The 24,436-nt window shown below is 45.5% G+C and overlaps 1 protein-coding gene across 5 annotated transcripts in view; it reads right to left on the bottom strand.

The window, feature by feature from the left end:
• Nucleotides 1-6,724: 6,724 nt before the first annotated feature.
• Nucleotides 6,725-24,436, bottom strand: part of LOC117230934 — a 229,330-nt gene continuing 211,618 nt past the window's right edge. For all 5 annotated transcript variants that reach the window (XM_033488868.1, XM_033488864.1, XM_033488865.1 and 2 more), the window contains 4 exons: nucleotides 21,511-21,757; nucleotides 14,367-14,478; nucleotides 11,557-11,898; nucleotides 6,725-11,476 (listed from right to left, as the gene is read on the bottom strand). In XM_033488868.1, the coding sequence (XP_033344759.1) occupies nucleotides 10,890-11,476; nucleotides 11,557-11,898; nucleotides 14,367-14,478; nucleotides 21,511-21,757 (1,288 nt within the window). In that variant the 3' untranslated portion in view covers nucleotides 6,725-10,889. The remainder of the gene's footprint in view (nucleotides 11,477-11,556; nucleotides 11,899-14,366; nucleotides 14,479-21,510; nucleotides 21,758-24,436) is intronic.

The raw sequence follows: 24,436 nt of genomic DNA on the forward strand, positions 1-24,436 counted from the left end.
GAGATTTGCGGTGCCTGTACTCAATTGAAAAAGCTTTGTCTCCGAACTTTCTAGTACAAAGCTCGCCCCGTGCAATTATACAAACGTATCAACGCTCGAATTTAATGTTGTTACGCACTCGGATAACGTAGAGCTATTTTACTTACGGTATTTCGTTTGATACGATTCAGCGGATATTAAATTATAATTACTTTATAAAGAAAATGTATTTCGAGACGGAAAATCGATGTAAAACAGCGCTCAGAGAATATTATGGTTCAGTCAGGCTATACATAATGTAGCCCATAGATCTGGAATAGCTACATAACTTTTAATACCAGTGAGCAAAGTTTAAAAAAAGGTAGCGATGGTTAAAGAAATAATTATATAACATCTTCTGTGAACACTTTTCAGCAAATGCAACAATAAGCACAATAAGCTGATCAATGTCTACTAATCGCGGTCGATCGTACAAAATAATTTACGCTTTAATGCTTCGTAGGATTTACTTTCTTTTTTTTTTCGTAATTTTAAAAAGCCGACACGTCATTCAAAGCAAAGCCAAGGTAAAAAAGCAAAGAATCCCACGGCTTGAACGCTATGTCGTGATCCTTCTTCTTGTTCTTTTTTTCCATCGGACCGATTATATTTCACCCTCCACTGGGCGTCCTCCCTCCAATGAGGACTAGTGCGTGCGGCTCCAGGTAGTCGGCTCCGTTCTATCGTACCTTGCATTCCCGAATGTTACGTCTGCGGGGTAGTCGCACCACTTACATACGTCTGTGAACTATGGCTATACCTATATTCGTTTCCGTGAATTACGTATCGCATAGGTTGGAAAAGTGGCCAAGTAGTGGCCACCTTCTTCTACTGAAACTCATAGCGGGCTTCTCCGACGTCGGCGTTGCTGGTAATCATGGCAATTAAGCAAATGAGTTCTGCGTATAGGGACGTCGATAACGAGGGCGTCACGTAGTTCGGGAGGTACAGAGTGGTTTCGCGACCGTGTCCAATTCAACCCTCGCGAGTCTTTCTCTTTCCGTTTCCTACACTCGTACGTTCGCCGCGCGTTACTTCGTCGACATCTTTTCCTTTTGTTTTTGTCGTAACGACAGACTGACCGACGCCGTTGATCTGGTGGTTGATACCCCTGTTTCACCCCTCTGTCCTTACACTCTTCGTCAACGAGATTGATATCGAGAAGTTGAAACGACCGTTGCGTTGGCCCTTTTATTTCCAGCGGGCACATCGGCCTGTTATTTCTCTCGTTGCGAGTGTCGATTCGCCTCTTTCGACCGGCAATTTCGTGTTTCTTGCCGCGCAATTCAACGGGTAATTTGGTAATTTGGTTTCGACCCTTCTCGCCCGGTCGAAGAAGAATTTGGTCGGTTAGCGGTGCGGCTGGTATAATTATTCGAGAATGAGCTCGAAGGCTTTCTGCTCGGACGAAAAGAATACGCTTAATCGCGGACGCGAAGAACGCGAGTAATTTTCCATTTTACTTAATGTCTTTTCAACTTTCAGCCTGATAGTCGTCTAAAAATAGTTGGCCACCACAAAATTAGTTCGAGATCTTCGAGGCTGCCGGTGCAACAGGCAACGGCGTTCTTTTCCAAATTGCACGGATGTAGATAGAAGAGGCGAAACACGAAAAACCGCCAGTGAAAATGTAACAATAAACAAGTACACGTAATTAGAGAAGCACACGAATTTCCCAGCGCGATAAATATCATTGGGTTGCGCGGTGCAGCGAAGTTGCGCTCGTTAAAAGTAGTCTATCTTGTTACGAGGGATTCGACAATGCTCGTTTCTTTGCAGGCGGATTCTGGTGGCGACGTGGGGGTCATGCAGCCCCGACTCTATATTGGTGGGTTGGATTTTATGTCTTGAGGAACGTGGTGCCAGTGGCCCGCGTTTATCGATGCACGACGTGCTGAAATCCTCGTTTATTGTTAATTAATGCGTTTAATTGTTATTTCATGCGGAATAAGTATGACGCATACAGTCCATTACGGGCAAGTTTGTCCAGAGGAAATTGCGGAACAACTCCATAAAAAGTATCTCTCGCCAACTCGTTTGGCGAACACGCCGCTCTGAGATGACTTTTTTATCACCTTCGTACCGCATCGTTGAGAACGCCCATCGCGCGATCCTTTCGTTTTTGAAGATGTAAATTTTCTTGCTGGCTAATGCTCGAAGAAACGCGTTACCTAACTGCTCGGTTCGCGAACGAACACCGAAAGTTCGGCTTGCAAACTCGTGCTCGTATTTGCCGAAAGCCAGGCTAGAGATCATCGTGCTCTGTTAATTTTTTAACGCTCATGTTTGATTTATATCTGAAGCGAACCGACGTATCCCCATCGATTGAAACTTTTATAGTATTTCGAGATGTACATCGTATTATTTCTGGTATCATTCGAAGGGAAGGGACGTCGATTGTACAACGTCGTTGTAAATTTTTAAAAAGAGCCATCTAGAAAAGAAGGAACGGAGCTGCGTGTTATCCAACCACGGAATATAAAACAAGCCGCACGGCGTACCTTTCTTCGTGGATGTCGTGTCCGGCCATTCGACCCTGCATAAATTTTCGTCAAACCAATTTCTTCCGACTGTTCTCTCTTGAGAGAAACATTTCTTTAAAACGTCGCTGCCTTACCTGGTGTTACGTGCACAATTCGATACCAATCCCATACAGGCCAGAAGACGACGAATACGAATTTTATATCGTTAAATTATTATGTACTATCTCGTCGTTGTATTTTTTATTACTCTAAAAGGGCTTGTACCATTACTCGTCAACATTTAATTCGATTTCATCTAGTTTATTTCACGAATGCGACTCTTGCATTTAATCGTAATTAATTTAAACGACGCGTCTTTAAGCAAAATGTTGTACATGTAAGGGACAATTTAGAAAGACGCCGTTTTGGACACATTAGTCTCCCTTCATCCGGAAAATAAGCGGGTAGTTACACATGCACGATGCGTGATTTACAATGTCAGGCATCTTTAAAAGATGGAGTTCTCTCTCCTTAATCCGACACGCGTTATTGCACCTAAGGAGGAAGTACGTATCTTCCAGCGTTCCTCCTTCGTTCGTTCCTTCGCATCCCTACTGGTAGGTCTTCAACCGCATATATCCTCTCGGTTCTCGAGGCTCCTGTGGGGAACAGGCTTCATTACGCTCCCATAAATCACGGCCAATGTACCTTATACGGATCGTACCACCGGTAGGCATCGTACTATTATTAATTATCATCTCCTCGCGATATCAATAAAAACAAGGGTCTGTGCGCTAGAAGAGTCTCGTTCGAGAGGAAAACAGCGAAGTGTGATGAAAGCCGTGTCGACGTATATCACAATATTTTATCCACGGAATTCTACATTCAAATAGTTTCACTCGTGATCGATAGAATTATCGTGTTCTCAGTTTTTACGTTAACTGTCAACGATCTGAAAGGACATTTATTTCGGTGAACGTGATGCGAATTTATCTCGCGTACGGAATTTAGCGAAATAATACTCGCCCCTGAACGGTTTTATCAACGAGAGGACGCGAACTGGACTTCTTTATTTCGCAGGAAATTCTCATTAAATCAATCAATCGATTCGATCGGTTGGCGAATTACGTTGACGAATATTTGTCGGTGTGCATAAATCAGCGGTGCGTTTGACCGTGCACACATTCTTTGTTGCTTCGTCACTTTGACAAAGGGGTTTACATCGGTGAGTGCGATCTGAAAGCACGTGTAGGCCGGTCGCGATCAAAATATCATTATTTCCGTTTTACACCCTTCGAAACTCGATAATGCTTTCCCGTAATTGACTCGCCTCAATGAATGACCGCGGCATAGGTACTATCGTCATTGTGGGTAATGACAGGATTAAAACAACGTTCGGACCAATCCGGCCGGCATTTAATTATTAGCGGTGCCTCCCACCCACGTGACATCGGCCCCCGTTGCCAGACATATATTCAGAATACAGCATTTTATTGACCAACCGGACAATCGAAGCGCATATTTACACATACGAGCGACGTGGTTCGCGTGAGCTTCCCTCTCGATCTATAATTGGAATTTAAAACGTTCCGAAATCCGGGGATTAAACCACGCTTGCACCGCGTTTCATCCAAGTTCCCCCTGCTTGTTGATGCTTCTTCTCCCTGAATCTGGTTATATAAACGCCAGTGGTTGTGTCGCGTGCTATACATTTGCTCTTTGATTCGTTTAAAGCGATGGATCGGCGAGACTCGCCTTTCAAAATCGTCGAACGAGAACGAACGCCAAGTTTCTCGTATCAAACGAAACTTCTCTTTCGTTGATTAAAGATTTCAGTTGTCTTTCAGGATCTCCGGGAAATTCGGTTACATTAAGGCGAATCACATTCTTACGCGAACAAGGATAACGTAGTCTGCGTTTTCGTGTCCGTGGCGCGGCCCAGAAGTGATTATCGCGAGGAAGTGTACGAAAGCATCATTACACCGGTGGTTACATTATGCGAGGCACTTGAAACGGCCAGAACCAGTACAGTGAACCGCAAGGTGGTCTGTAAGCATCTGCATTCGTCAGTTTCCTTTTCAGCTAGCTCCTTAGTACGCGAGAAAGCCGCTCTAAAGGGTCGCTACTACTCGGCCATTGCGCAATTAGCGTCACCGTTGGCTTTTCTTTTTTCGTACTTGCTCCAGCGAGTCCATCTCGGTCCGCTCTTTACTCCCACGGTCAACACGCGGAGATGCGCGCATTCACTGGATATATACACACGTAGAGAAGGAAGGCCGCGTGTTAATTGCGGGTCAACCCTCGTTTGTCCTACGCTGGACCGATGTCTCTAATCTTCCAAGCAGGAAAAACGAAAATACGAAAGACAAAACTAGGCCACGGTGACCGAACGTTTTTAAAGACGTAGAACCCTTGCATACGAAAATTTGTTCTAGCGCGACACCCCAATCCGCGCCTGGAGAAGCTTTCGTCCCTGAAAGCCTGCAAAGATACGCTTCAACCGGAGATTTCCCTCTCCGTGTTTTTCTTTTTGCCCTCTCTTCTTCCTCTCGGAGAATCGCGACCACTTAATTTCATCTCCGCTCCCCATCCCGATGGTAATATTTTTCTTTTCTGCCCTTCTTCGTGTCTATCTTACATCGTATCTTTCCAACCTTCCATTCCAGCTTATTTTCGATTCTTCCTCCGTCAACGACTGTTAACAACATCTCCCGCAAATCCTCGCGTTCGTTTTCTTAAAGAAATTATTTCCGCTTTGTTGAAACGGTTGGTGGAATTGTTTTTAGATCCTTTATATTTACTCGTACAAAGTACCAAGAATTGACCAAGGGGTAAATTTTATCAAGAGAAGAAAATTCTACTTGTAAACGAAGGGAATAAAACGGAACATCGAGGAAACAAAATTTCCACGCTGTTTGTATTCGATATCAGACTCGAAGAGTTTACCGTGTTTAATTTATATAGAAACGTTTCTCAACGAACTACCAACTATTTAATTAAAGAGCAGCTTAGGATAGAACAAAGCGCTCTGGTGTCGTTGGCAAAATTTAATTTAAGCCGAGAAATATCGCGAAGTTATGATTAATCCAAGCGTTGAAAGAAGAAAACAAGGTTTTATGTACAAGTACGTTCACGCTATTCCGCCATCGCGTCTGATTTTCATTAATATCGATCATCGCGACTGCTCAGTCATGCGGTTCTTGTTTGCATCCAGCTGGCCGTTTCTCGCACCTTCAGCCCTGGACGTTTCATTTTCCGAAGCTCCGCGAGATTTCCCGTCATCCGTTGTCTTAAGGAACGATAATTAATTTCTTTCGCTCTTACCTTAATTAATAATGTTTCATTGCTTCAAAGTTGATGGCAAGAAATCTCAATGAAAATTCACGGCGAATTCATTCCCTTTAGAGCTCCTTAAGCGCTTCTTTCTTCAGGCAAATCTCCGCCAAGATTTTTCTCCCACTCGAGAAGCCATTTTCTCTTTTTACATAAAAAACAATATTATTCCCCTGGAACACCGAGGTTTTCTAAAAAGCTTCTGCAAGCAACGAGAATCGTTTCGATACGACTATAATTATTGTGTTTTCCGTTTGTCGCGATTGCGCGTACACCGACAAACGTTGGGAATTGGGGTGCATCCGCAACTAATTAGCTTCATTTTCGTCGCAATCGTATCTCCTCTTCGACTGTTTTTGAAGAGAAAGAGGGGAGAAAGAGTGGGGGAGGGGGGAGATGATATGTAGAAACGTATATCTAATTAGATCGCAGTGAATCTTTTTTCCGATGAAAAATCACTCCGCAGCTTTCACGCGTACGCGAAATTTTCGCTCTAGCATTCGACGATTTCGAAACTCGATCTCGAAGCCGATAACAATGTAATTTTTGATTGGATTTTCGGTCGCGTGGTTCTCGGCCGAACGTGGAATTTTCTATGGTAAATGCGTCGAGAATGATGAAAAGTTTATACCGTGACAAATGATTTCTCAATGAAATTTACATTCACGCTAACCGATGCATGCTTAATGGAAATATGCGCGCAAAATTGAACTTACGATCGAGTTATCTCTGCCATTCAGTGTTACTGTACATTACGCGCGTTTGTTTCCGCCGATCGATTAGTATTTAAATATCAGCACCAGGTGTTTCTTACACCTATGTTCAACGATCATTCAACGAAGTTATTCGATACGATATTTCGTTCGAGCGACGTCTTACAAAGGATAGGGTGAAATCACATAGACATGGAGTGAAATTGAATAGTAAATCGTTTATTAGTACGAAGGTGTGATAGTGTTTCGAGTTAGCCTTGGCCGACATTCGTGATTAGAGTGAACCTGTGATACCATAAGGTGAACGAGTGTGATAGAGTTTTTTTTTTCTTTCTTAAGTGATGTAAGAGATAGATGTTAGAGCTAGTTACCCTGTTCTGCGAGCTGGTGTTCTCCCCATCGATCGGGCCGATTTCGCGTGCTCTTTTACACGATCACGTCACGATTCACCGACTTTCGTGTCTCATCTGCTCTCCCTTCGGACGATCGATCTCTCGCCCTTTTCTATTCACCCGCCGATTCACCCCTCCGAGCTTCCTCCTCGTCGTTAAATTGCAAGGCGGCACGATGGAAAAGGAGAACGTCCGTGCAAGCTAACTTTCAAGAGTGCTACTTGTTATCTTTCGAGGTACTCTAGTGCCTATGATTTTTTTTTCTCTGTCTTCTTCTTCCGTTCTGCCTATATCGCTAAATCGCAGCTAAAATTAGCGAGATTGAAGGGGAGGAACGTGACACCTCCGTTCTCCCGTTCGAACGTAACAATAAATTAATAATCTCGCGACTCGTATACGCGTTCAAAAAGGGAAAGTGCTCTTCCGCTCTTTCGTTCGTTCAGCTCCCTTCTTTCTTAGATATCTATAAGTACTTCCGCTTTTCTTAGTTCTCGCGTACTAGCTGGCCGGTCAACGAAATTTTCGCAAGGGACGAAAAAACGAAAGAGCGAAGTCAAACTACCCCAGTCTTCACTTTTTCTCATGGTCGCGTTACGCAACAGCGATAATAATGCCAATAATAATAATAATAATAATAATAATAATAATAATAATAATAATAATAATAATAATAATAATCGATACGTTCTACACGCTCTTTGTTAATGTCAATACAACAACATTTTCGACTGCGACAAAGTACTTGGTAGCGAATATAGAATTGCAGGGCGGGATAAAACGGCATATCCCTGTCTCGTTAAATAAGAACAATGATAATAAATTAGGTTTCGTCGTACCTACTGTACACGCGCGTGTATATATACTTATATACTGTATATATAAAAAACGGTCTTGAAAAACGTTTGACTAACATGGACGTAAAATCGTACAAAAAGCGTTTGTGTCCTTCTTCTAGTTGTGTGGTGCGCGCCCATTTTTTCCTTTCACGCGAGTTTCCACGTCGAGAACCGATCAAACGTGACTCGTCGTTTCGCGTTTCTTTCCTTCTTTCTTCCTTTCTCTTTTCCCCTGACTCTCTCTCTCTTTTGCACTCTTTGATTGTACGCATCTTTGATCGTACGTGACTGGTCGCGCGCTTTCGTCCCTCGCGATAAGTACGTGTAACACCACCTACAGTTCACCTTTATTTTCGCCCGTGAACTCGTTCCCTCTCGCGTATCCCTGCTGCTCTCGCGGATCGATATCGTGCAGCGTTTTTCGCGGTTTTGACATCGCGTGGAAAAGAGGGACGGCCGAATACCACCGAATATCAGGTGATTAGAATTTTAAATTTCCTGTTGTTGTTGCGCCAGATTCAAATGGAGATTAATGCACGGAGAAACGAGAATCACGAAAAGTATAGTGGTTGCAAAGTATGCTAGGTGGTTAGTGGTTATACAATCTTACAGAATAGACAAGGGAAGATAGATTTCGAGAGTGCAAAGGTAGTCGAGAGGGTAGCTTTCTCCCCGGGCGAACGTGTCCAATAGCGTGCTCGCTAAGCACACACCTCATTTCCCGGCTTGTACATATAAAATTATATTTACAACAGAGTGATCTTTTCTTTTCTTTTTCTTTTTCTTTTTTGTCGTGAGGTATTCGCCCTACATGCATCTAAAGAGTGTACAGTATCAAGAAGCAGAAGGGAGATTGGCGAGAATCTAAAAGAATCGCTTGCTTCCGCCATTGTTTCATCTCGTTCTTTCTCTCTTTGCTCTCGCATTTTGCCGGCTCACTCTTATGTCACCTCGTACTCGTGCAACTTGTCCTCGGCAATATACGACGCACTCCTCGTTATAAATAATTTAAAAATTATATATTTTTATATATTAAATCGATTCTCTCTGCGATCTTCGTTCTTCTTCTTCGATATTTTGCTCGCCGTTCGCCCACACATACACGTCACACACGCACGCACACGCGAGAAAGTTTGATAACGATATGATACAGCTATGCTACACCGGACTGATCCGGACGCTTCTCTCTTTTATTTTCTCTCTCCATCCCCCTTTGCTTCTCGCATATAGTATTTACACGGGGTCATTCGCGAATAGTTTATTCGTTTGTCTTACACCTATAGTATGTATACCTATGCTTGTTTCTCTGTATATATGCATATGTACCAGCGTGTGCCTGTACAGCTTAATAAGAACACTGTTCCTTGGTTATCCGTCTCACCTTGGTCTGTCTCTCTGTCAGCGTGATCGAGGTGCATCGCGAGTGGAAAATCGTGCGACTACCGGCAGTTAAGAGCCTCGATTCTGATATACGCGTGTATAATGTAGAAGACGCGCGAACGAACGTTAATAAGAAATTACAAAGGGAAAAATAATCGTTTCTTATGACGGGCAAAGAGCAAAAGGAGATCAAGTCTAAGGAGAATATTATTAACGTAGCTCGACGCGTGTTCTTTCGTTCCTTCCGCGAGCGCGCTTCCTCAAATACGATTTCGGTTTCATGAAAAGAATCCTTTTACATCTGTATGCAAAAGACGACCGGCTACCACAGTTTGATCCGTCGTAGAAGGATACATCGCGACACACGACGAACCGTTGTCTCTGGGCTTGCAGATTATCTTTCGTCGCGGGATTCGGCTTTGAGAATGTAGGACGAGCTAGAAAGGGCTTGTGCAGAAGGAACACTATATATTCTCTTTGCAGAAGCATCAAGGCTTCCGCGAAACCCACCTCTCGTTCTTTCTTCCTATTTCTCTTTCTTTTTCTTCCTAATGGTCCTTCTGATTGAGTACGCGTCGCGACCTCGTACAGGCATTGCGAAAGTAGGTGCTCCCTTTGATCGTCCGAGTTCAAAAAGCCTACACGTTCCTGCGTTTCACACTGTCCGGTGTACGACTTATAATCGTAACTTGGTAATTGACGAAGGAAAATTGCAACTCGATTAAGTGTACGCTTAAATGTTTAACGTTACTCTGGTGAATCTACTGTAGTGTGCGTGTATGGCTACGACACTCGTTACGAGTCTTTTGTTTCTCTCTAAGTGCGCGTTTGAAAGTGTTGGTTAGATGCTATTTTACAATCTGATGCGATGTTATGTGTGTGGAGGTGCCCGCGTGGGACGAATTATACTACTAACGCGTCGTATCAAATTAGTCGTATGAAACCAGTTGTGGCTGATCCCTTTAATCGGGGGCAGTGTTCGCGGTATTATATATATCGATATTGCGGTTCGGCAGTAAATCGGATCATTCGCCTCGTTTCTTTCCTTCGATTCTAATTTGTAGAATCGTCTGACGCTGAAAAAGAAGATGGTAGTCGCACGTCTCGCACGAAATTCGTCAATGTTAAAAGTCATCTCTACTTTCGTATAAATTACAAACTAGAAGGCTAAAAAGTCGAAGTTACTTAGTAGCTTTGGTACCAGCCTGAGTCTCATTACATTACAAATAATTTGTTAAATAGTCTTACTAAATCACTAAGAGATCACTGTTTCCGTTAATGTTCTGTTTCCTATAATATGATCGTCGCGTTTATATAGTCTCCTGCTATTGCTCTGCTGATATCTCCTCCGTGTTGTTCGAAAGTTCTTCCATGTACTTTCAAAAATCAAAGGACAGACCAACAATAGACCAAAAATATTAAAGTACTCCCTAGGATATTCAACGATACGTTTCTTAAAATATTAAAATACTTCCTATATATCACGCGCAACAACGAGAAAAGAAAAAAGAAAGATGACACGCCGTCTCGTGTATGAAAAATAAAATACTCTCGTTCGTAGTAAAAACAACAAAAAGAAAAAAACAATCTACAAAATAAATACGCGAAAGAAAACACAAGGTCACTACCTTTTAGAGAAGTGTTACAAGCATGTTTCGATCGGACGATCGAACTACCATCTAAGTTTCCTTTTTTTTTGTCTCTACTTTTTCTTCTTCGCAGACTTCTTCCTCTTTGCCTTTCGTTTCACGTACATTAAGACACGATGTAGTCCGCGGAATGATGGGAATGATGAGAATTTCGATGCTTGTCCTTCCTATGATTCGTCCTTGAATTACTGCTGCGCGTGCCGGTAGTTCCGGTGGTACCGGAAGTGTGATGACTGTAACCACTGTCGCTACCGAAACTACTGTCCGGTTGACCTTGGTACAGCCTACCGGAAGATATCTGGTTGGTGTCGCGTGCCGCATAGTACACCGGCTGCGTGTACTTATCGTCGTTATACAGACGGTCTGTGGGTTGCGAGTAGGTGTCCGAGTATTCGCCACCTACTTGCGTGTATACGGCAGCGGTGTCCTGGTTTTGTAGTCCGTAATACTCGGCCCCGTATTGCGCCGAGTACTTGTACTTGTCGTTTGACTTGCGAGACCTCTCCTTGTTGCTTCTGCTTTGGCTCGAATAATGATGGAGAGGGCCGAGCACCGGCACACTCTCGTACGGATTCTCCTCAACCCTGAGGGCCTGCGTCGCTGGCATCGGTGGCACGAAATATGGTAACCTGTGGGCCACCGATGGGACGGACTGTTGTCGTTGATTGCTATTCGATCGGTTGCCAGCTACACCTGAAATTATTTGCAAACGTTAGCTGCGTCTCTGAAGCCTGTACTCAAGTAATATACAATTTGAGTTCGTAAAAGCTCACCCGCGACGCTAGGATAGAGCTGCAGTAACGCGTCCAGCAGCATCCCCTCGTGGAACTCTCCAACATCGTGATTCTTGTCTCTCCTATGCCTGTCCAGACTTCTGGGGCTCCTTCCTCGTCTTTCTCGCGGTGGCCTGCCACCAGCCGGACAGGTGCCCCAGGTTGGACCCGTCGAAGTGAGCATCCTCGCCTCGGACGGTTCACCCACGGAAAGCTCGTCCTCGGCAAACTCGTCCTCGCTCGCCGGTTTCGACGACGAGGGCCGATGATGATGGCGGTGATGATGATGAAGACGATTCCGTGCGTTCAGCTCGCTCTCCTCGTCCGTTTCCGGATGGTCCCCTGCAACGAATGAATAATTCATAAGTATCGGTGGCATGAACACGATAATTAATTAGACGCCTCGTTAATTAATTAACAGACAATCTCTTTCGCGTGTCAAAGTTACGATCATCCGGTGTGGAAATCAAGTGGAATTGCCGTGCTTTCGGTACTCAGCTGGGCAATCGGCGTCAGAATTAATTAGTTAGAAAGATCCGCCATTGTCGTAGCCGTTGTTTTATTTAAATGCGAGGACAAGTTTGCCGGGAGAATGGCTGGTAACGGGGCGGTTGTTAAGTGAAAGTCTCCACGGAAAGCAAAGCGTGCTGTCGTCATTAGTCGTCGAAACACAATCTAGCAGGCACGATGCATGCGACGCGATCGACACTTTGCCGTGTTTACGAACGCGTCTGTCTCTGTTTCTTTTCTTATGCCCGTGCTTGACGCAAAGTTTTTCTTTCTTCCGTTATTCGGTCGATCGCGGTTTCTACTTTTACACTCGATAATTGAACCGCGTTACCTCCGCGATTGTTAACCGATCGTATTGTTGCGGGTACTTGGTATCAGTTCGACGCTAACGAGAATAACCGTCGTTTATATCAGGGTTATTAAAAAATGAAGGAACCAGGGGTAGCTTGGTGGTTAAAAATCAAAACAGCTATTTTAACTAACGAGCTGCTAGAATGCTACGTCGCTATTCGAGTTTGAATTTTCATCTCTTCAATTATATACGGTGCATCCAATTTCACGTTTCCATTCTCTCTCCACTTTTCGTTCTTTTTTGTTCGACCCAGCGCATTTCGCGCAAAAATGTGAAACAATACAGGAAGGCGCGCAATACGTTCGATAAACTTGACGGTTGACGATTATCAATAAGAAAAGCGAAACGTACAAAACGAGAGTGTTCGATTGGCATGCCGAAGGAACGCGAAGAATAGCGAGATATTTCGGTTCGTAAAAGGAAAGCGCGAGGGGAGCACGAACGAGAAGACGCTTAAAGTTAAACGAAAGTTTATCGGTTCGCTCTAATCAACGTTACAGTCTTCTGTTTGACGATCCCTCGAGACATCGGAGGTGTATCGCCTTCGTTTCTTTCTACACACAACGTCCTTATTTATACAGAGGAAAGAGAGCAAAACGATGAGAAAACGATGGAAAAACTGGAGGACGCTTCACGGATTACTGCGGTTGCACTTTTAATCTCCGTTATTTTATATCTTGGCGTATTTATCATCGGTTTAAGCGATAGCGAGTAAACTAGGATTTTCCCGGGGGATGAAACTTGAATTCCGCGAAGCGAAGTGGTATTCGTTGTCGGGCGAAATCATTTCGAAAGCGTAAAATATATACGTTCCCTTCGAACAACAGCTGCCAGTTACATTCTGTTCCTCCATCGGCTCGCGCGATTCGAGTGCCGTGCAAAAACAGCCAAGGTCTCCGATGAGATTCGACCTAACTTTTTAATGAAAAAGGATCCGCGTAGATAAGAGACCACCCCGCGTGACGTTAACCAAGACAAATTATTCCGTGGCATCGCAGGAATACGATCTCGCATAATATCGCGTATGCTCGTGTGTGAGTGTACAATAAGTTAGAAGCGAGGCGCATCGAGTCGCGCAGCATGTAGTGTATTCGATTACTCCGTCCTCGTCAAACGTCGAAAGTCTCATCACCATGCTAATTAGCTATCCGACTAATGGGAAATATAAGTCAGAGGTCGTGTCACGCTTATCTCCTTGCACCGAAGGTCGGGCGGTGAACGGAGGAATAGATGTGGAGTAGTGTGGATCCCTTGCGCGACACCCAGAGGACCAGGCTATCAAGATACTCGCCACGTGAAAGGAGCAAGATACACGGGGAAGAAGATGAACAGCTTCCGATTCCGTTCTGACGGAGATTAGACGCCGACCCGGCTAACTTCATCGCCGACAGTTCGTCGAATTAATTGGGAGATAAGCGAGCAGAGAAAAATGATAGCGACGAATAAATCGAGCGTTCTTTCGTCAACCGTGTCACGCGAAGAGAGAAAATTCTCTCGGCAACGAGCAGCAACGAGGAAAACTCTCGGAAAGTTAGAGGAATAGAGGGTGAACTTTGTTTTCCCTCGCCAATATTTGGAATCGTGGTTTAGCTTGGAGAGTTAGGAAAGGTAAACAACGCGATTAATCGAGAGGCAAAGAAGAAGAAGAGCTGGAAGAAGCTTGCAATTCAGTGTTAGCCAACAGCAAAGAACACCCAGATTCAACTTTCTATCGTGGATTAATGGCGACACGGTGCACTCGAATTCTACCTACGTTCTGCCTCAGCAGGATCGAGCCCGAAGATCGCGCGCAATTCCTCAAAGTCTTCACAGCTGAGTCTCATCTAGAAGGAGATCGTGTAATTGACGTTTATACGCGGAACGTTAAGACGTTTATCAATCTGAGATGCGCAGATTGGAATATCGCAAACCATTGAAACCGAGGAATTTCATTCGTTGTGTTACTTACCGTTACTGAGCTCCTCGTAAACAGGATTGTAGAGGTCCTGTGACGTGTACGGATCAGGCCCAGGACTGCTACATACGAATACGCCTCTGTTGGTGTCCTTCACGTCCAACATCTGTCGTGAAAAATAGCGAATAAAAATAATTAGAACCTATCGCGTTTCCAGATTTTTCGTTTGCTTTTAAAGCTGTTACGCGCGTGTGTTGAGAGGACGATTCTTCGCGCGACGAAAATCACACGCATGTCACGAAAATTCCGTTGTATCAAGAAACGAGCGATACGTGCACCACCGATGGTCTTTCCGACTGTCCCCTGACCAGTATAAATAAACAAACGAAATGACGAGCGAAGAAGTTCAGCGATCGCAGCATAAGCATGCAGACGCATCAGACGTATATACGGAGTTTCTTGAGATAGCGCGTATTTATTTCGTAAGAGTTATTATACCTGGACCTGTGCTTTGTGCCAAATCAATTTTTATAGACAGTATATATATCTTTAATAAATTGCTCACAAACAGTTAGTCTGGTATTTGTGATATCCAAAAAGATCAATCCTCTACAAAGTTTTGCAAATTTTTTTAACGAATACTTGCCATCGACGTATATACCTTTGCAGATTTCGAAGATATTTAGTCAATGTGTTGGGTACATGTTAAAGGTTACTTCAAGTGACAAACTAAATGTCTACTAAAATGAGCGTAATAATCGCAAGGAGAAACGAGAGTCCCAGGGAGAATAGTAGTAACACGGTTTCATTGCGTTTCCGCTCGACGATTAACTCGTTCTTGCCCTTAAAGACCGCCGAGATCATCCACGCAAGCTGTACCTTCGGGCGAGTCCTGATCGAAGAAACGCTGACTCGGTGCGAGCCACGCGGAAGCGAGGGAGTCGTAAGTTAATCCTTAAATCGACGAAGATCCTGGCTTGGGCAAATAATAAAGAACGATCTTGACGTCAGTTTTATTGGACGCTAATTTTATTTCTCCAACTACTTTGTCGGGCAAACATAATCTGATCGCCCTGCCTTGCAACGACGTAGAAAAGTTGCGATGAATTCAAGAAACTTGGAAGCAGTAATTAATTCCTCGAATCATCCGCTCAACTCGACGAAGAATTGAAGGAGTAAGAATGGCGGAGCGACTGTGACGAGCTGATCGATATGGCATCGCATGATTTAATCTTTACTTTCTATTAACGTAGATACTGAAATCCTGAAACAGAGATCTCCGGATAGGTAACTTCCAGAGATCTGATATTCGTGCACCGGTGAATTCTACCTAATGAGGGGATAACTGTACGCGTTAACAGGGATCGAATAACGTATTCGGTCGACAAATTGGGAAAACGTAACTTTGCCAAGTGAAATTTCTCGCTCGCAAAGTTTCCAGCTTCTCTTTATAAGTTTTTACGGGACACAAGAACGATGTTCCGGTATGAACGAACGTCGAGTGGTTGGAAGAGTTAAATCGCGCTGCTTTGTAACAACGCAACGATGGCGGAAGAAGACAATAGCGTGAAGAGGTTCAAGCACTTTCCAAGTACTTCCTAATAAAATTTGATGGAGCCGATTTTCCGCCACTATATGTACGTAGTCGTCGTCGAGCTGGTTTCTTTGCAATCTACGGAGCCACGTTTCGTGCACGGAACGCGTGGAATATTGCAAATTAGTGGTTGACAACGTTCACGCAGCGCCTGGTTGCCTGTTAGCCCGAAAATTGCTTGGCAATTTCGCGAAGAAAATGGAAGGCGTTGAACGCTCTGCGATCGGGTATCCGGAACGAACTCGTCGTCCCCGTGACCTCGAATCGCCGAAATCGAGTTACTCCGGTAATCTAGGGAATCACGAGGGAGCCAAGGCAAACGAAACCGGCGAGCTTCCCTCGAATGAATTGAAGTCCCGCGGGCGGCGATATCAGCCACAAAAGAGGATCACTCTATTACTTTTGCTTCCTTTTCTGCCGTATACCGCGCACTCGAGGGCGTTTTTCCCTTGGTCCTTCTGTCTGTCTACTCGCATCTCGCCTAATCACGCGTCTTGCCCTTCGTCTTCCAACTTTCTTTCGATTGCCTTTCTGACTACTCGATAACTCGATTATTGAGCTTTTTTTCCACAAAGGCACGAAAAGTACCTTTATTGAACGAGATAACAGACTACGTGAAAAGTAGTTCAAGTTGCTTTAAAATACTTCTACCTTCTTTGTTTCATATTCGAAATTCATCCTCGCAGTTGATCTTCATTAACACAGTTTGCAAAGTCATAGCAGAAGGTGCGAAGAATCGGCTCGTGATCTCTTGTGAGATCGCGATTACATTTAACCTGGGCGCGATCGAGATGCAGCCGGATGATAGACGGGCAGAGCAAACGCCCGAAGCTCTTTGCTCTGAATACAGATTCCAGGGGGGCGATATTATCGTCGCCGAAAGAGGATCACTCGATTACCGGCGTCTCGTTTAGAACGGCGGCTCCGGACGAAGGTAATTGTCGCCCTTAGCGAGTCATGGCCCCGGCGCACCATGTACCTCGAGGGTTCTTTCTAATAGCGGCGCATCGTGAATCGACCGATTCCTCCTTGAATCACGTAAATTTCGCGCAACTCTCGCCGTTTCGAATTTACCTAAAGCTGCGAGAATCTTCTGTGGGAAGGAACATACAAAAAAAAAAAAAAAAAAAGAAAGAAAGAAAGAAAGAAGAAGAGGAAACTCGCGTGGAATCAACGAAAGCGAAAAGATAATCGATTTCAGCCGGCAGCTTTCAATTTCCCCTGTAAGGATAGCCTGTTATTATTTCCAAAGTGGAAACGATTTGGATGTTTCGCCGATCGGCTATGGTATCGGCGCGAACGGTAAACACTTTCGTGGAATAATAGCCATAAATTTGCTTTCCGCATGATTCGCGTAATATAAGGAATCTCGTATATGCCTTTACTATATACAACGAAAGGGAATGAGGAAAAGAGGGAGAGAGGAGAAGAGGACGGAAAAGAGATGAAACGAAAGGGTTACGAAGAGATGAAACATTATAGATAAAGAGTGAAAGCGGAAAGCCTAGATCAAGCTACGGAGGCGCAAAAGAAAACACGAGAAAGAGAAGGACGAACGTTGAGTGAGATTGAGATAGAGGCTTAAGCCATCGTATCCAACAGCAGGAAGCAATATGTCCGTGCCGTAATAGCGTGGAGCACGGAGGTTAATGGGTTGTCCCTAACGCGCCTAACCTGCCCCACGTTCTCCGTGTGTCTGCTCATCGCGCGTCTGATCCACCTAGCCGTCACATTGTATCCTGATAACGCGTTCCCCTAATCGACTAATTTACTGCATCTCTTCCAATTACCGGATATACTCGAAGAATACGACGCTATCGGTCAGCCCGCTGATTCTACGAACCGGACCACTTCCATTTCCTGACGTTCCGTCGCGTCGTCCCGATAAACGTAACGAATCTCATAAATTTTGAGACCACACGTCCATTAATTTTGACCGATCTAGCACTATTTCGATGGCCGAACGATCTGATCGTACACGATTTCGCGGACAAGTACGTCGAGTATTCGAACGATTCGAATATACGATGCTTCGATACGATTGAACTTGGTGTATCTCGATCGAACATTCGCGCAAGCGTGTTCCTCGAAATGAAGATCGACCGTCGTTCTGACCAGGTAACGGCAGGACGAACACACGATAGCGATATCGTGGTCACGGAACGTTACCGTAACCTGCTAATTGTTAGTTACGGTGACAATTGCATTAGCTTCCTAAGTTCAATCCCTCCTTTGCCCGTTGGCCATCGTTATATCGTCATTGCTACGATGCTAGCGCGGTTTCGTGGCCTAACGACGTGCCAGGATATGGATTAGAGCGGCGTAATTGAGCCAACAACAGGTGGGACAGAGAATCGAGGGCCAACAGCCTCAAGATTGGATATTTATTGGCTTATCTGACACGGTCTAACGAAAAAAGATCGTTCAGTTTCGAGGTGGGCGAACGATCGAAGGTTTCAAGGATGATTTAAGTTAGCTTCGAGAGCGTGAGAGATTCTTTTATGGAAGAGTCGTTCGAAACGAAACGTCCGAGTTTGCGAACATCGAAACATTGCGTTCGATAGCTTCCAACAACCCCAGCTTCGTTGGTTAACGACGTGGCACGACATCGATCGCGACTAGCGATCCAGACAACAACAGGTGGATATTAAGTCGTTCGACTGTCGGTTGCATAAATTATTTTGTTATTCAGCGCTCGGTCTACGTTTGAATCGAAATTTGGAAATTCGAAAGGAAAAGAATTTTTGAAATTTCGACACCGGTTGGACGTAACGCAGAAACAAGCACAGCTTTCGAAGGTGAACTGTCAAAATTCGGGTTCCACAAGTGCAAACGGAAGATGTATTCGAACAATTAAATTACGTTCGAGGGAGAGATCATGGCGCGGACTCCATTTGCGAAATTAGAGAGGTTCGAGGTTGCGCAATCGGTCGGAGAGGCAACGGTGACGCGGCACAATGGTAACTTGTCAATCTTTTCCTTGATTTCTCTTCGGCTTTCCTTTGGCCTCTTTTTTCCTCTCTGCTTCCCGTCTGCCATTTTCTGCCCGTGACGTCTCACTCTATTTCATTGTCCCTCTTGTTCTCTTTCTTTCTCCATCCTCGTCCTTCACGCGCGTCTTTATCTACGCGGAAAAGCCTTTCACCTCCTCTAAAAAAGGGAAACCGGACGTACATTTTTCATTCCCTTTAGAAAAAGTTTGAACACAGAAGTGGTTATTCCGTGTCCACGTGTATTGTGTCGGGAGACGATAGGTCCGCGCGCGAAAATATCTTTTTCATTAGACATAGCCGGCGGTCTCTATTGTCGCGTGGATTACGTTCGCGTCGTTTCGAGTCTGCCACGAGAATCTAGCGTAGATTTTTCGCGTACCGCATCGATTTCCTTCTCTCTTCCCGTAAATTATCGTGCGATTCGCGCCATCGACCAAGATTCAGCGCGCGTTACGAGGGATGCGGGGGATGGGATGGGATTGTGGACCGGGTCAATAACCACTCCTCGTCAAATTTTTCAGTAAAGTAATTTTATTTTCTCAAACTCTCCTCCTTTTCTCAGTACTTCAATATATACAGAACTTTCTCTGTTTGTCGTATCTTCTCGCTGTTTTTCTATCTCTCCCTTTAATTCTACTTTCTCGAACCCGTTCCGGAAGTTATTTACAAGACACAGCTTACCGTACACCGGCTACGGTAATTGAATAATACGTAACGACAATAAATAATAATAATCTGCGCGACGATAATAATTAATCGCGATAATCGTTTGCCGAACGTCTATACAAACGAGAAACACAAGCGTGTCCGATAACTGCGTTCACACGGGTGCACAGTTACTCACGGACTCTCCACCATCTGTTTAATATTTTATATTAATATACGATTTCTCTTTCTCTTTCTCGCTGTCGCGTAAGTCTCTGTCTCACTCTGTGCGTATTATTTACAATTTGCCAGTTGCACGATCTAATCTATTTACAACCATGGAGTGCATCTAGACGCCGTGCTCACACAACCAAAGGTGGATAGTAAGGCCTTCGGTTCTTATCCCTTAAGCTTTCTTTTCTATCCTTCCCTCCCAGCCCCTTACAATTTATACTACCTCACCCCCTTTTTTATTTCGCTCTACGGCGTATTTTTAAATAAGATTGTGCAAGCACGGTCGCGTAACAAAATAAATACTGACTAGTCGGCGCTAGTGTCTTCGCCTCGTCATCGATGATAGCGAGCAAGAGGAACGAGAGCTTGGCCGGCCAATGTGAACGAAACAAATAGGAAAAATCTACGTGAAACGGAATGGCCGGCGGCTCTCTTGCTCGTGGAATGCAAAATAACGGAAGAAAAAGGACGACTGTACTCTGGCGCGAAAACGCGAATGGAAACGAAAGAAAGAACGTCGAGGCGGTGGCTCGTCTAAGAGGAACACGCCTCGTGTCACTTGTATCTGTTCGCTGAACCCGGAAAGACACTAGACTACCTTAAGATGCAACGTACCTACGACGAGTTTATACGGAAAACGCGGCGGCCAATGATCGTGGCCAACGATATCACGGGATATGTAAATCGTCTCTCGTTCCCGTGATCGGGACGTTCGAGAATGCTTGGAACTAGTCGGGGACAGACATCCGAGACAGAGCAGTCTCTATAAGAAGATGTCGCTCGCGAAAGACATGTGTCACGTGGTCTGTACGTTCAAATAGATGTCCTCGGGCTTGCTCAGGAGGTTGTGTATCTGTTGCATCGTGCAAAGCGGGCACACTTCCTCCTCCGTGCCCTCGGCCACGATCCTTCTGGCTGTACCCGGCGCTTTTCTAGACCCAGAGTCCACGATGTACGAGTAACCGTCCGAATCTACCGAGTTCGACCTGGGCGAGGACGAACGGAGCAACTTGGGCACCTTGACTGCGCTTATCGTTTCCGAGTGATTTCTCGAATCGTACCTCGTGGACTCCAGTTCCGTGTCTTTGAAATCGATGTACGAATATCCCTCGGAATCGACGGACGGTCTTCTGCCGTTCGAAGCGTCATCCCGAGATACGAGTCTTTGAACAGGTTGCGTCTGACCGGAGGAATTGACGGATATCTGAGAACGATCCGAGGGTGTTTGGAGTCTGGGTCGGTGGGTCGGTGTGATGGGAAGACGAGAATCTATCGGTCGACTAGGTGATACGCAACTGTTGGCCAGATAATTCTCGTTGGTCAGGTTCGCTTCGATGTTGGAACAAGTTGAGATACAAGGAACATCGGGTGTCGGAGTGGGGGGCAGAGGCTGTTGGCTGGTGATCAGGGCGTTCTGACTGGCCAGTAGCATGTGACTGTTTCGAAGAACGTTACTGCCGTTTTGCAAGAGCGGACTGGTCGCGGTGATGCATCGCGAGGAAGGCGTGTGCGTGGCTATCGAAAGTGGAACACCCTGGGACTTGGCGAGCAGAGCTCGTGGCGTTCGATATCCGCCTAAGACCGCCCTCGAGGGCTTGTCCTGGACGCGAAGTATCGCCCTCGGGTCCCGGTAGTCGAGATAGTCGAGATGATGAGGCGCCGGGGCGCGCGCACGCTGTAACTGCTGCGGCTGTCGTTCCCTTAGGCTGTGTCGCTGATCGGGATTTCGTACCTCGATCGTGGGCGCCTGGCTAGGGTGATGGCTGGGCAGGTGATTCTGTCTGTGATGCAGCTGCGAGTGCGTCACCGCTTCCGGCAGGTCCTCGTACAGCACCGCGCCACCCGCGCTGCCGGTTCCACCGTGTGGCTGTCCGTCAGCCAGCACTCGACTCCGACCACCGGCCGCGGCTGCGGCTGCGGCCGCTGCAGCTCCTGCTGCGCTTTTGCACGGTAACAGGTTCTGCACTTTCCGCTTGTGTCTGCAACAGAAACCCAATAACCACCGTTAATGCTATGTGATTCGTATACCAATTTATTGCGAGGACTAGATGCAATTCGATGACGGGGGCATCTAGTGACACGCGAAATACAGTCTCGAGCAGCTGCAAGAGTAAATAGACGTTGCTTGCAAGTCGTATCGTTAATAGATAGTATAAGTCGAGTCGAATGGTCGAGATAATTTAAAGGTAACTGGGCAGTGTCATTGACGGTCACGATCACTCGTAGATCACCGACTAGATAGACGTGTCATAAATGTTCAGGTTAACTCGAATGTTTCATCCTGTTCATGCAAGAGAACAAGATTTATCAAACGCGAATAGAGGTATCGAATAGACGAAAATCGGAAGCAAGTGAAATATCACGATTTCACTTCGCTTCTAGCAGATTGAAAATCGAGCGACATCGAGGACACCGGCGGCAGTCGACATACTTTGAAAAGCTATGTTGATATTCTACTCGGTTGGCTCTCATCGATTCGCTTTTGCGTTTGCTTCCTTCCTTTGGGTTACGTTTAACCATCGCCGTACCAGATTAATCGGATGTTTGTTGCGACTGTTTTCGGTCTTGAAGCGGTTCGCGTCATTGTAAAATATATAGTTCGAGGGTTTGTCTGATATTTCATTTTATCTGGGCTATATTCGCGGCATAGGTAAACTTTCCACAGACATGTCGCCAGCGATGATAAAACGTCCTTGGAATTACAACGAAATCTCCTTTGCTGGTGAAATAAACCAGAAAGTGGCGAACAAATTTACCGGCGTTCGTAAAAAAAACAAGATCCAGGAATTCCTCGTTAAGGATACCTCTATTACGGCCTGTGACCAGGTAGATCTTGCTTTCATCTCCGTCTATACGGAAAGTTCTTCGGTGGATGGTGGGACGTGGAAGAAGCTCGATTTGCGGTGCGCCGTCAATCTCGCCTTCCATCTTTCGAGGCGCACCCGTATACGAACAGAGGATCGTCTCATGGATGGACCTTGGTACGTATACGCTGGCGTGGGTACGCCGCATGGCAAAGTAGTTTACCCTTCAAGTTTTAATTATCTAATTAACTCTATCAGTTCGATAATATTTGCCCATGTAATTAAACCACCAACTAAGGTTAACAACTTGTGGCGCACTTTCAATAGTAGGTCGTCGAGGTGAATGGCTCGACCGAACCGAGAACGTAGTATATCTGTATGTATTACGCGAAAATAGGTGATAAAGGTAAAATAAGCGATTTAATTACTGAACTACTCGATCTTTTTCCCTTACGGCCAAAGGTTGATCGAACGAACAAATATAAGAGACGTAGGAAAGTCGTTCCTTGCTTTCTCTATTGTTCGTAAAGGCTGTAAGGGAGGTATTTCCCGAAAAACGACCACGATTTTGGTCTTAATTCAAGGGACAGGATAGTTACCTAGCCGGGTAGTATAATGAAGGTCGCAAAAACGTGGGGGCGGGGGAGGAGCAAACAAAATTAGTTCGAGAGGTGGTCGAGCCCTAAAAGATTATTCCAGCCCGGGCAAAGAGCCAGTTACGTCGTAAAACAGGAGGCAAAGGCGGTTTAAATGAGAAACCCAGAGAGCGAGCGAGAGAGACCTCTCTTCCGGTTCCGGAGAGAACTCGTGGCAAGCAGAGGTCGAGCCGCAACAGAGCAGACGTTCGTTCCTCGCGGACGTTCGTGGTTTGATGTGCTTCGTGTTTCACGGTCCACGGTCCGGGAGCTGAAACCATCGCGGCAGATTCACGCCGAGCCGGGTCTGGACAGAGAGACGAGCGTAAACTAGGTATTCCTCTGCTTCCTCTGCCGGCAAGATTTCAATTTGCCTAATGCCGTCGACTGTCAGCCATAGCGCGACCGCACTTAGCGATGCTCTTAACGCACGCAGACCGCCAACACGCTCCGTGAGCTCTCTCTCCTCGTTGCATCGCTGCACGCTTGTGGCACTTGCTTCGTTTCCCGATGAAAGCTGCGTACTGAATGCACGTGGAAACGATGGCACCCGGTGCACCCCGTGCAGTTTGGTTCTCAATCGTACGCCCTCTTTCTAAACGGATTCATCCACTTATCTCGCCTCGCTCTATACTTTCAGACGTGTGGTTAAATAACGTTCAATAGGCAGCGACTACTTTGTTTCGCGCGTGTAGGACTCGAAGTAAATGCTGGAAATCTCTATGCCGGTAGGATTACTCGAACAATTGTCAAGGATATCGCGTGCGTCTGTCGGAATATTACGGCATTTCAAAGACTCTGTCGTTCGACGAATCACAGAGAAGGCGAGTCGTAAAGCGCATATTGCATGAGAGACACTGGGCCCGTTGAATGCACCTGGAATAGGCTAGTCGTGTTCGTGATCCCGTGCCCGTGCTAAACACGGTATCGCGAGCTTGCGGTCGTATAACGGACCATAAAGCGCTTTGTGGAGTGTCGACCCTTCGAGTATACGCGCACGCATTCGTCCAAGAGCTTTCCCTCCATCCCTCGGTGATCGTGTTGGACACGCGCAAACTCGTGTTTGCGTTTCTCCCCATTTTTTCTTACCTATGATGATTTGCGAAAATCCACATACGTCGACGTTATTGTTCGTGATATCAGAGTTGTTGGATTTTCGCTCTGGAAAATTCTAGGGAACCCGTTAATTAGTAGTCCATATAAAACAGGCAAAGTTCGA

Source organism: Bombus vosnesenskii, unplaced genomic scaffold, assembly GCF_011952255.1.
Source record: "Bombus vosnesenskii isolate JDL3184/JDL3185 unplaced genomic scaffold, Bvos_JDL3184-5_v1.1 scf7180000013270, whole genome shotgun sequence".
Lineage (NCBI taxonomy): Eukaryota > Metazoa > Arthropoda > Insecta > Hymenoptera > Apidae > Bombus > Bombus vosnesenskii.